At 40.6% G+C, this 12,344-nt stretch overlaps 1 protein-coding gene across 12 annotated transcripts in view; it reads left to right on the top strand.

Moving 5' to 3' along the window:
* LTBP1 (latent transforming growth factor beta binding protein 1) overlaps window positions 1-12,344 on the top strand; it is a 420,392-nt gene that overhangs the window by 362,474 nt on the left and 45,574 nt on the right. For 6 of the 12 annotated variants that reach the window (XM_047782305.1, XM_047782304.1, XM_047782302.1 and 3 more), the window contains 2 exons: window positions 5,149-5,274; window positions 8,887-9,030. In XM_047782305.1, the coding sequence (XP_047638261.1) occupies window positions 5,149-5,274; window positions 8,887-9,030 (270 nt within the window). The remainder of the gene's footprint in view (window positions 1-5,148; window positions 5,275-8,886; window positions 9,031-12,344) is intronic. The other 6 variants (XM_047782306.1, XM_047782303.1, XM_047782309.1 and 3 more) reach the window with 1 other exon arrangement.

Below are 12,344 nucleotides of genomic sequence, written 5' to 3'. Positions count from 1 at the left end.
TCCTCTCCGTATTTCCACCTTAGTTTCACAGTTCAGTTTACCTAAGTGAGGGGGGGACACCACATGAGAATTGAGGGACATGGTACTTGGTTGAAGTTCTACTCATTTGTAGATTCCCTGATAACAGCCAGTAAATTTTGGCAAACTTTTGGTCCATTGAGAAAATAGACTAAGTAAAAAGCCTACTGAAAGGGAAAATTGATCTCCCAAATGGGGTAATGTGAAGACTGTCAAAGTGAGGGCCTGTCAGTCATTGACAGTGTTGCTCATGTATTTTTTTTATTAAAGTACAGTTGATTTATAGTGTTCTGCCAATTTCTGCTGTACAGCAAAGTAACCCAGTCATTCATATATATATACACACACACACATATACATACACACATATACACACATTCTTTTTCTCATATTACCTTCCATCATGATCTGTCACAAGTGATTGGATATAGTCCCCTGTGCTATACAGCAGGACCTCATTGCTTGTCCATTCTAAATGTAATAGTTTGCATCTACTAACTCCAAATTCCCAATGAGCCCCTGGAAGTTCCATTCGCCCAGGATTATGCTCTCTTTGTCTTTCTGACATTTAGATAATCTTATTAGAGAATTCTCATCAATGATCTGCTTTCCTTGGTCTGTGTCATTTTTCTTGAATTCATTTCCATTGAAATGGTAATATTTATATCTGCCTTACCTAGTAAAATATAGAGAGCAGAAACTTGCATAAGAAATCAATTCTTACAACAGTGTACCAAATTCACCTGGGTTGTCAAGTGGGAGATGTCTGGATGTTACTTCTGTATCGCTTACCAGGTAGGCAGTATGACTGGTGATAGATAATGTCATGCATGGCTTTTATAGATGCCTGAGAAGAATTATTTTAGTACTTTAATAGAGTTATCCTTCACTATGGTAACATATCTTCTTGACATTTAGCTTTATTCTTAGAGTTAATCTTAGTTATGGCAGTTCTTATAATTTATGTATAGACAGGACTAACAATGGAAAAATATCTCTGGGCGCTCATGTCATCAAAGAAAATTCTAATGAAATAATGGGTTTTGTTAAATATAGGTAATTTTTCAGACAAATGAAACAAATGTCCTCTTATTAAGCTATTACCTCACCTCATTGTTGAAAACAAGAAACTGCCGAGATTTACAGTATATCATTTTCATAAAGTATTAGTTGTTGAAGAGCTGGTCTCCAGGCATTGTGTGTTATTTTTTCCTATTCGTTGAAATCCAAAATATTGGTCATCTAAACGTTCTCTGTTAATCACTATTACAGTAAGTCTGAGACTGCAAGACGCCCAGTAATTTATAACTGGATCAGGACTTATTCACCTTAAGGTCACTTATTCAGTTCCTGAGCTGGTGCTCATTAACAAGAAATCATCATTTGTAAGTGTATTGAATGAATGAAAAGGAAGGCGAGAGATTTTATTTCAAGAATCTGGACTAAAATGCCACCAGGTTTTAAGACGCTGCTTTGCTTTCCTCCTCCTCTGCTGACCCCTGTCCCATTTTAGTAGGAAATGAGTTGCTGATGAGGCTTAGTTGAAGGTTCCCCAGCCCCAAAAACTAGCCCTGATAAGGACCGTGATCTCCCCAAACGCTCCAGGAGCACAAAGGAGGGGCCCTGAAATCTGCCGCACAGGAGGTGTCTCCTGGGCTGACCAAGGGCCAAGAGGAGTTTCTGAGCAAAGCAGACAGAGGGGAGAGTATCTAGTGGAGGAAAGGGTGTAGAGAGAAATTAAAGCCTAGAGGGTTTTGGAAGAACTCTAGACAATCTCCTCGTAGGGCTGGAGCATAAACCAGGAAGGAGGTTGACTAAGAACTGTAGCCAGACGCCAGATGCCGAAGGGTGCTCTGTGCCCTGTGCTCTGCTAAGGATAGTGTTTGGTATTCTCTAGCTGCAGAGAGCTATTGAACATTCTGAGCAAAGCAATGTCCCTGGTCCATGTGCACTTTGGTGGAGAGTGGATTCGAGGGAGGCAAACAAGACTGGAGATACAGAAAGCAATTAGGAGTATGAGGAATATCAGGAAAGATAAGGTATGATCAGGGAGGGAGGAGGAGGCCAGAAGGAGGGGTTGACACTAAAGTTCATGGCGGGGGTGACAGGTTGGATTTTCTGGTGAAGGGAATGCAGGAGAAATGGAGGTGAGCCGAGGAGGAGAGTGATAGTAAGTTCATTTATGGCGAACATGTCCAATAGATATTAGATAAATGGTTCTAAAGGACAGAGGCTAACCCTTGAGAGAGACTGGGAAGCAGCAGTGTGAAGCAGTAATTAGAGCACTTCTGGGTTTCTTTCCAGCCCTTAAACCCCGTGGTTCAATGAATAATGTCATCTCTTCAACAAATGCCCATTTCAGGAAGTCTAAAATTAGCAGTGGCCTGTGTGAAGTGACTTGATGACACAGTGCTGTTACCCCTCTCGTGGTTGTGATTAGTAAATCACTTGTGATTCCAGCCTGATGCTGACATTGAAAATCCATCCGAACAGATTTATGGAGTGTCTTCCTTGTGTTCGATGCTGCAAAGGAGATTCATTTTTTTAGACAGGAAATAACTTCTTTGAGTTTTTCCATTCAAGCTGACCCAAGATGTAAATGCTAAAAAGGAAGGATAGAGGCGAGACAGGTTTCTTGACGGTCGGGAAGTGGGGTTTAGCAGGACAGTGAGTGTGGTTTGAGGCTTGGGAAGTTTGAGATGGTAACAGAAGATGAAATGGAAAGGATCAAGAATCACAAGGATCCTGGCTGGAGACAAAGATCTCAGATTCATTCCAGTGAGGTCTGGAGAGTGCGGAAAGAGTGGAGAACAGAGGAGAAGGGAGTGCTGAGGATAAAGCAGATCCTGGGGTGGGGGTGGGGGTGCCCGAGCCCTGAGAAAGGGCGAGTGTGAGCCAAAGTGGCTTAAGGTAGAATAAGAGCAATATTCTGTCATGGGTCACAAAAAGGGAGTTCAGGGAGAAGGTGTTGACTAGATGAAGAAGTCAAGGGTGATGGTGACGGACTGGAAAATGATCATTGATTTTAATGATAGGTTGGCCATTGGTGGTTTTTCTCATAGGGGTTTTGTCAGGTAAAGAGTTAGAATGCCAGATTGTAGGCCATTAAAGGAGGAGTGAGAGGAGGAGGAGTAATAATTATAATAGTAATGGTGGTAAATGTACACTTTCTACCTTACATGCCAAGCAACGTTCTGAAGACTTTATACAGGTTATTTTACTAAGTTATCGTTGGGATGTACCAATATTATTACTGTTATTCGTATTGTTACTGTTTCCTTTTTCTATTGAGATATATTAGGAAATAAAAGCAATGAATGTAGACATTTCTTTTGATGCGTTTTACAATAATCAAAGGGATGGAAAAACCCAACAGGAGTTCCCATCGTGGTGCAGTGGTTAACGAATCCGACTGGGAACCATGAGGTTGCGGGTTCGGTCCCTGCCCTTGCTCAGTGGGTTAACGATCTGGCATTGCCGTGAGCTGTGGTGTAGGTTGCAGACATGGCTTGGATCCTGCGTTGCTGTGGCTCTGGCGTAGGCCGGCGGCTTCAGCTCCGATTCGACCCCTAGCCTGGGAACCTCCATATGCCACGGGAGCGGCCCAGGGAAATAGCAAAAAGACAAAAAAAAAAAAAAAAAGAAAGAAAGCAAGAAAGAAAGAAAAAGGAAAAAAAAAGAAAAACCCTACAGATGACACCATGGTTAAACAAAAGCTTTTCCAAGATATTTTAACATTTTCAAAGGCAGTGAGGGAAGGAGCTAGGGAGGAAAAATTGAAGATGCAGGAGACGGATGAGCGAGTGGGGCCAGAAGAAGAGGAAACTGGCAGGGAAGGAGAAAGGGCTCAGCGTGAAAGGAGAAGGGACCCAGTTTTGAGTTGACAGTTAAGAAAACTCTGCAGTCACTGATATTTTACAATTCAAATGAGACAGTCTCGGAATCGATAGTCCTTGACCATGTCGGATGATTAGGAAGAGAAGTGAGAGAGCTGCTGGATATCGTGGCATGTGTCTTCTTTTTCTTCTTAAACATGTTTTGACTTGGCATTAACAATTTTAAAGAAAACTCAGTTTTATTAGTACAGACTCCCCCAAACTAAATTCTGTCAGAGTGCTATTTGTCATTTTCTTTATCACTGGTTATCTTGTTCCGTTATCCGAACATAAATGTATTTGGATGCAGTAATTTCATTTTCTCTTGATTGTTTCTCCAGAATTTGTATTTGGGGGCTGTGTCGTCCAGAGGCAGAGAGGCCAGGGAGCCTGGCAAGTGGACGCATTCAGTATGGCCATAAACAAGGAGATGGGGATGGGAGAATGGAAAGGAAAGTGAGCAGCTGTGACGATAGTGTAGAGTTGTATCAATACATCCATTTGTAACTTCACCACTGAGACATCCCTTTTAATGAGAACATTTTCATTAATGGGGGCTAGGAACCACAGGGCCACCATCATCCAGTTTATAAAGAACAGAGTGAATTTTCAAGTTGACCACCAGGTAATCAGTTGGAGCAGTGCTCACATTTTGGACCTTGAGTGGCTACAGCTTGGTGACAGGAGCTTGCTTCTTGTGAATAAAATCTTTTCTCTAGAAAAGGTGGGACTGGCTAGCAACATAGCTGAACTAACTTATCAGATTCTCCTTCTCCCCCTCCCTTTATGAGAATGGTGTTTAAACTGTACCAAGATCATCTCTGGGGTTGAATAAATCATGGCCCAGGCAGGCCAGTGCTTTTAGCCCTTGACTCTGCAGATAGAACTGTTAGCATTGAGTGCAATCAAAAAAGGTAACAATCCTCTCTCCTATTTCCCCTGTAGGAATATCCTCCCCTGGGAAATAGTGAGTTGAAAACATCTAGAAAACATTGACCATGGCAATTGCAGCAGTCATTTCAGTTGGAAAACATTTCCTGAAGAAAAGTAAATGTTTTCTCACAGAACCCGGTGTTTTGTCTATTGAGATATATTCATCAAAACATTTTATTTATATATAAAATGTTTTAAAAGTTCATTCTGTGTAAACATGATCATCTCATACTCATCAGGGGATGTTGAGGACCTCTGTCTATCCATTAATATCTGCTGTTGGTCTGTGTTTTGTGTCTCATGTTCAATGTCTTTTTTGCAGATATTGATGAATGTGTAAACAACACTATTTGTGACAGTCACGGGTTTTGTGACAATACGGCTGGCTCCTTCCGCTGCCTCTGTTATCAGGGCTTTCAGGCCCCACAGGATGGGCAAGGGTGTGTGGGTGAGTTTTTAGATTTTTTCCCCCAACCTGTTTCACATCTCCCTGTCGAAAGGAAATCAAGGTCATCACCCACAGGTGAAATGGAAGCAAGGTAATTGGACAGAAATGCGCCATAATTTGATCTTATCATACAGGTTGGAGACATGCAAAAAGATCCTGTGGCTTCTGCAATGGTTAGGGACATTAAGAAATAGAGAAGTGTAACTTTGGATATAAATGTATATTTTTTAAAAAAAGCATCTGTTTAAATCCTTACCTGGGTCTGTGGAACACTTCAGTCCCTTCTGCACAGGAAATAGAGTCTGGTGTGTGGTAGAGCTTGTCCATTTTCAAAATGCACCTCCCTTAGGCCACGCATTTAAGGAAAAGTGTTGGCAAGAGTTTCTGTTTCCAGGAATGACACCCGTAAAATGATGCTTCGGATTGTGCAACCGTATTTCTTCAATCTGCTCTGGGATTGTCGCAGCTGGAAGGAATCTTGAGTATCATCAGATGTCCTAGAATATGGTCCAGCACATGCTCACATAAAAGAAGATATTTTATATTTTGTGTTCTGACCAGTCATGATTTAAGACAAATGCATTATGAAACGTATTTGCAATTAGAGCAATTAAATTGGAAAGAGGGTATTCAATTCAGAATATCAGAGATAACAAGGCTTTTTCTTTACTTGTAATAAGAAAAATACCTCTAGGGAGTTTCCATTGTGGCTCAGCAGTAACAAACCCGAATAGTACCCAGGAGGATGCAGATTCAAACCCTGGCCCTGCTCAGTGGGTAAAGGATCTGGTGTTGCTGTGAGCTGTGGTGTAGGTCACAGACGTGGCTCAGATCTCATGTTGCTGTGACTGTGGCTAGGCCAGCAGCTGCAGCTCCAATTAGAGCCTGACCTGGAAAATTCCATATGCTTCTGGTGTGGCCCCCAAAGAAAAAACTATGTAGGAAAAATACCTCTAGTCATCACACGGCAGATAGGAGTCAGTTTAGTTTGGAAATTTGCAATTAAAGCATCAGTTCATTTCCCATCCAGGTTAAACTGGGTAAACAAAATCTGTTTGGAAATTTAACAATAAAATTACTTGAATAGTAACCATGTTTAAGCTAACATTATCATAATCACTTGTTCCAGTTCTCACTATAGTCTTCTTGGCACTAAAATACAAGAGATAAAAACCATGTGCCTTTCACTAAATATTTTGACTTAATAGGTCATGTGCTCTGGCCCCTTCTTACCTTCTCGGCCTCACCATCAGCTTCCTCACCATTTACGTTCCTCTCGCATAAACCTGCTTATGGTTGCTCATGTCACTAGGACGTTATTAGGCTGTTGTTTGCTCCTCCTGCTGGGACTGCCCTCCTCGCCTCCCCTTCCCTGAGCCTAGATCCATCCCACTCATTCCTGAAGCCGGAGCATAGATGTCATCTTCTCCTCAATACCCTCCCTGCTCCACTTCACTCTCAAGCTGAGCTGGGATCCCTCCTGCTTCTGGAATACCTTGAGCAAATTCTGTCATAACACTTACCACCTTTCTGGGGCGGGGGGGGGGGGGGCAATAATTTAATCCTGTGTGTACTGCCTTCAGCTGCCTTCTCCCAGGCAACAAGTTCCATGTGATAGAGCACTTTGTGTCTGTCTCTCCTGGCTGGGCCTGATGTTCAGCCTGTGGTGGATGCTCAGTAGAGGTTAACTACTGAGATTTCAGATGTCAAACCACTGACTCCACATAGCTCCTCAGCCCCTGGTTCATGCGCCTTTCTCGGCCAGATGAGCATACCGAATCCATGTCAGTGTTTCATTTTGGCCCATAAAACTTCACCCTTAGAGGAGTAATGTTTGTTATCATTTTAATGAACTCAGAAGCTGTTGTTCTTTTGTCTGTTTATTCTCATTGAAAAATATTAACTGAGCACCTCTTATGTGCACCTTGCATTCTACGGAGTTGAAGAGAATAAATCAGCCCTCTGGGACCTTTGGCCACACGGTTTCCTCTGCTTGGACCCTGGCTGCCCACCTTTCTTCTTATCTCCTCATCCTTCAGATAGAGCTTGGCTCCAGTATCACTGCCCTAACCCACCCTGCAATGTTCCCTGATTTCATGGTGCTCTGTACTTTCCATTCTTAGCACTTATCCTGGCCTGTATGATTATCTGAATCATTTCTCCCACTTGATGATAAGCTTCCTGAAGGCAGGAGCTGGGCCTGCCTGACTCGTCATTGTTTCTCCAGTCTCACACATAGAAGCAAACTAGAAAGGGTTTTGGTTTTTTGTTTGTTTATTGTTTATTGAATCAGTGCAGTCTGGTAGGAGAGGTTTCAATAACGGTGGAAAGAATACTGGTTGGAAAGTAGAAAATTCCATTTGACATTTACCTAAAATGGATAAATGCAAACTGGCAAATTTCTAAAGTCAGTTTTTCTGGTCTAAATTCTGACTATCCAGGTTGATTAAATATACCAACTCTCTGCTTTACTTTGTCATAATATCTTTTTACAAGCAAACCTCAGCTCATTGGATTTATATCTGTTTATATACACAGTGAAATGGAAAACTGAGGTAATTATCCAAGTAAGTCAAGAGACATAAACTTTTTGTCCAATTAACTGGGTTTAGCAGGTGAAAATAGTATTTTTTTTTTCCTGAATGATTTGGATAATTGCTCAAGTTTTTAACTTTGTATAAACCATCGCAGAGTATGCTTATGAAAACTGATGTTTGTACGTGTTTAATCACGTATAATGCATAAAATACACGAGAATTTCAGATGTCAAGGTACTTTCACTCATTTATAGGAATTTCTTCAGAGGATAAAAGGTAAAAAATAGCATTGGGCCAGGGCAAACATAAAATTAGCCTTTCTTTATGGCTATGAACTTGCATACTATGGAATAAAATGGACTTAATCTGTGAGTTTTTTTGTGTTTTAATAATGTATATTTAAGTACAAAAGAAAAACATTGAACAAATAGAAATTACACTGAGGAGCATCAATAGAATTTTTTAAAACATGGTGAAATCAATGAGAAGTTACCAGATGAGTTTGTTTTCCATGAGTGATGAATGTAGCCCAGTGACTAGTTACAGGGGACTTCCCTTCATTCCTCAAAGGAGAATACAACCTGAATTCTGGTTGTTAAAATTATGGACATTTTAGCTGCTTAGGGAACCCTATTTTTAGACATTTGAGTGGATTTAAAACAATTTCTAAAAATGAATTTAAAGAATTCTGTGGTTTCTAAAGTGTCAGTGCTGCTAATTTTCCTTGGGTTAAGAACTGAGAGAAAAGTGTTGGGTTATTTACGACCTTGTTATGTCAAAAAGTCAGGGAAGAGAAAATTAAACGGTCAAAGTATACATCTGATGTTGGCAGTACAATTCCAAGTTGTTCCTTAAAGCTGAGATGGGAATTTGGAAACTTGCTGTGCGTTTTCACACAAACCAAAGCCTGCAGCCCTGCCTCTGCGCACCCCTTCCCCCAACCACAGGATGGTTTGATTGCTCCCTGGGGTCACCTTGTCTCCAGTAGACACTACTAGTCTTGGCACAGCTGGTAAAACAAGGAGCTGTCAAGAGTGAGGAACACGTCTGACTTGATCTCTGCTGCCTTTTCCAGATGTGAATGAATGTGAGCTGCTCAGTGGCGTGTGTGGTGAAGCCTTCTGTGAAAATGTAGAAGGGTCCTTCCTGTGCGTGTGTGCTGACGAAAACCAGGAGTACAGCCCCATGACTGGGCAGTGCCGCTCCCGGGCCTCAGAAGGTAAGTGACAGTGTATAGGGATGGGAGGGCTTCTCTCAGGGACCTGAACCTACAGAGGTTTAGGCCAAACACTTGGGGAGTGAAGGAAGCCATAATCAAAAATTTTGGCACCATGCTGTTTCTGGAAGCTTCCATGCTCTTTCCGAACCTGCCTTATCGGTGGAATCAGGATGTGGGTGATGACTTTTGGAGCTAGATGGGTTCTAATATGCTTTCCAACCTGGAGACGCCATGGGTAGGACGAAGGATCCAAAATGATGAAAACATTGGCTAGGAATTGCCTCAAACTCAGAGAGCCATCAGCTCAGGGTTTAATATGGCAAGTCTCATTAAGTTGCATAATTCTTCTTTCCTGGCCCTTGGAGAAATGTATCTTGACACTTCTCTAAATTAAAAGCAATGTATAGGCTACAAAGATGTCCTTCCACTTGGAATTCTTAGAGCATTGTTTTCCCAGAATTTGGCCTGCAGAGGGGCTGTGATTGCGTTCATTTAGCATTTGATTTAGGCTGTGTCATCATGGCACAAATTGCAATGGAGAGCTGATGCTCTTCCAGATAAATCAATCAACTTCCAGCTCACCCTTTTAGTTTGTGCCACATGGCTATAGCATGGTTGTATTTTGAGGGAACTAGGAGGCTAAATGGTCCTTTGAGACCCAAACAAAGTGAAACACAGACCATGTTACTATCTTGCTCAATCCTGGGTAATTTTATCCATGCTCCTAAGATAGATTTCATTCTTCCTTAATAGAGTACACTTGTTTGTGTGAAATAATTATCTTTACAATAGTAGGGAATAAAATATAAAAATATTTTCATCTACATACATTTTCTTCTCATTGATTAGAAAGGAAAGGGGCGTGGAATTAAATGGATGGACAGTAATTCAAAAGCACGACGAAGGAGGAGAGAATATTGCTGGAGAGAGGGTTGATCTTCATTCAGTGACCACCACTGCATGAGCCTTCAGGAAGAGACTTTATTTTAGTTCTACCTGTGATAGAAAAAAAAAAAAAAACCAAAAATCAAAATCTTGGCTACCCAATAGCAAAATTAAGTAACTGCCTTTTTCTTATTTGTCTTTGGTCCTATAGAGTAGCACCTTCTCCATAGTATTATTTTGACTGAAATAATTCACCTAGAATACTGTATAGTCATGAAGTGATCTATGCGAAGATTAGGTAGTCATGATAGATGCATATGATACAATGTCAAGTGGAAAAAAAAAAGATAACTCCAGAGATCACATTCTGTGGAGGAAGGGAAGGGAAGAAGACAACATAAAAAGATAATTATTGGTATTAATGGAAGTTTTAGTTTTTTCCTCTATTTTCCAATCTTTTTATAATCCTTGGAATTGGAATGACCAGGATTCTGGTCATCTGACTATTGCCAGCTATGTAAGTTTGGGTATGTCATGCAAAATCTGTGAGTTTTCATTTTTCTCATCTGTAAAATAAAGGTTATGTTTACCTCACAGAGTTTTATGGGGTTTTTAAAAAATAGTATACATAAAAGCCATTTGGTAATGACTAAGTACTATATGAAGTATTAAAATGAAGTATTAAAATCCTTATTAAACACGTAAGGGTTATCCATTTCTTTTCCTTTTGTGATCTCTTCTGAGATGGTGGGGGTTTTTTAACTACAGATTTTTTTTTTTTTCTAAAATGTTTTAGTAGCATCAAGAAGTAGTTTGTTCTGTTCACGTAGCTTCAGTTAAGGTCCATGATCCTAAAGTTTGCTCCCTTCTTTTTTAGAGATTAATAATACCTTAATAGGATCGTGAGACCATCTGAACTATTTTTGGGGAACTGGACTGGCTAACTAAACTACTTCTTAAAACTTTACAGTGACTCTTTTTTGTAAGCCTTGTTCCTGGTCTCCTATTTTTTAAGTTTTCCTGTATGAAGTCCTTAACACCTGCTCTGCCCTTTTGCTCCCTTTATCTCCTTGTTCTCTCATTGAATGGCTCTTTCTGAGAAGTTCTTCCAGTCAGAGTTCACTAAGTCCTCTCCTGCTTTTGCAGAGAACATCGTTTTGAATACTCGGCTTCATAAAGCTTGTCTGCCAATGTACACGTAGTTTCTCTTTCCTCCTAACATTATGTCTGATCCTTTGACTTCTGAGTTCCTTGTATATTTTTCCTCATAGTTCTCCAGTTTCTGCCCAATATTGTACACAAGGAATTATTTTTTATTGGTCCCTGTCAGTATAGTCTGCCTTCATACTGGTGAAATTTATTGATTTGTATCATTCCTGGCAACACTGACTTCCACCATACCTCAATTTGTATGGTTCTTGGCTAACTTGAACTGATTATACGGAGTCTCAAGACCGTCTACGATAACATCTTCATCTCAGCAGTTCTCTATCTTGAGATAGATCAGCTGTAAACTACATCAGGAGCCCACTTCCTGACTTCATCATTGGTCATGTGTTTGCAAAAAGGTGATTAAAATTGGAAGTCATAAAAAAAGATAATCTTTTAAATATTTAAGTTTTAACCTAAAGCACGTCATGTCCATTTATTTTCCAATCTCTGAAAAAGAGCCAGTGTCTTTGAGTCAAAAATCCATTTGCGTTCTGCATGACTTTGTCCTGCATAAACCACGTCTATTATGCATTATCTACACCACTCACTTTATTTATTTATTTACTGATTTATTTATTTATTTATTTATTACTTACTTACTTACTTACTTATTTATTTTGGTCTTTTTGTCTTTTCCAGGGCTGCACCCGCGGCATATGGAGGTTCCCAGGCTAGGGGTCCAATCAGAGCTGTAACTGCTGGCTGGAGCCACAGCAATGCAGGATCCGAGCCACATCTGCCACCTACTGCACAGGTCACAGCAACACCAGATCCTTTGTTAACCACTGAGCCACGACAGGAACTCCTACACCACTCACTTTAAATGGAGTAAAGAGTTTAAAGGCCTTTGCTAGGTAAGTGGAAAGTCACTTTAGGTTTCATGGGTTTTCTCACTTTTTTACAGTTGTCTTCTCCACTCCTAGTTTGATAACCTTTTTTCTGGCTGAATCAGCCTTAGTCCTTTAACGCTTTATCTTATTCTAGAAACAACTCTTCTACTCATTCATATCTTACTGTTTTATGTACCATTTAATTATGCAATTATAGTAATCATTGCATTGGCACAGAGTGTTTGATAATAAACTTGGCTGAATCTCAGTTGGGATACTGCTCCGTACAGCAGAACAAAAGCGTACAGATGCACCTGAGAAAAACCTTACTGGCTCTGAGCCTTCCACCTGCTCATGGGCATAGGCAGGATGTTTTTCAGAGAACAA

Source organism: Phacochoerus africanus, chromosome 5 (genome assembly GCF_016906955.1).
Source record: "Phacochoerus africanus isolate WHEZ1 chromosome 5, ROS_Pafr_v1, whole genome shotgun sequence".
Classification (NCBI taxonomy): Eukaryota; Metazoa; Chordata; class Mammalia; order Artiodactyla; family Suidae; genus Phacochoerus; species Phacochoerus africanus.
The sequence above is the reverse complement of the archived record's forward strand: the minus strand, read 5'-3'. Positions and strand labels throughout refer to the sequence as shown.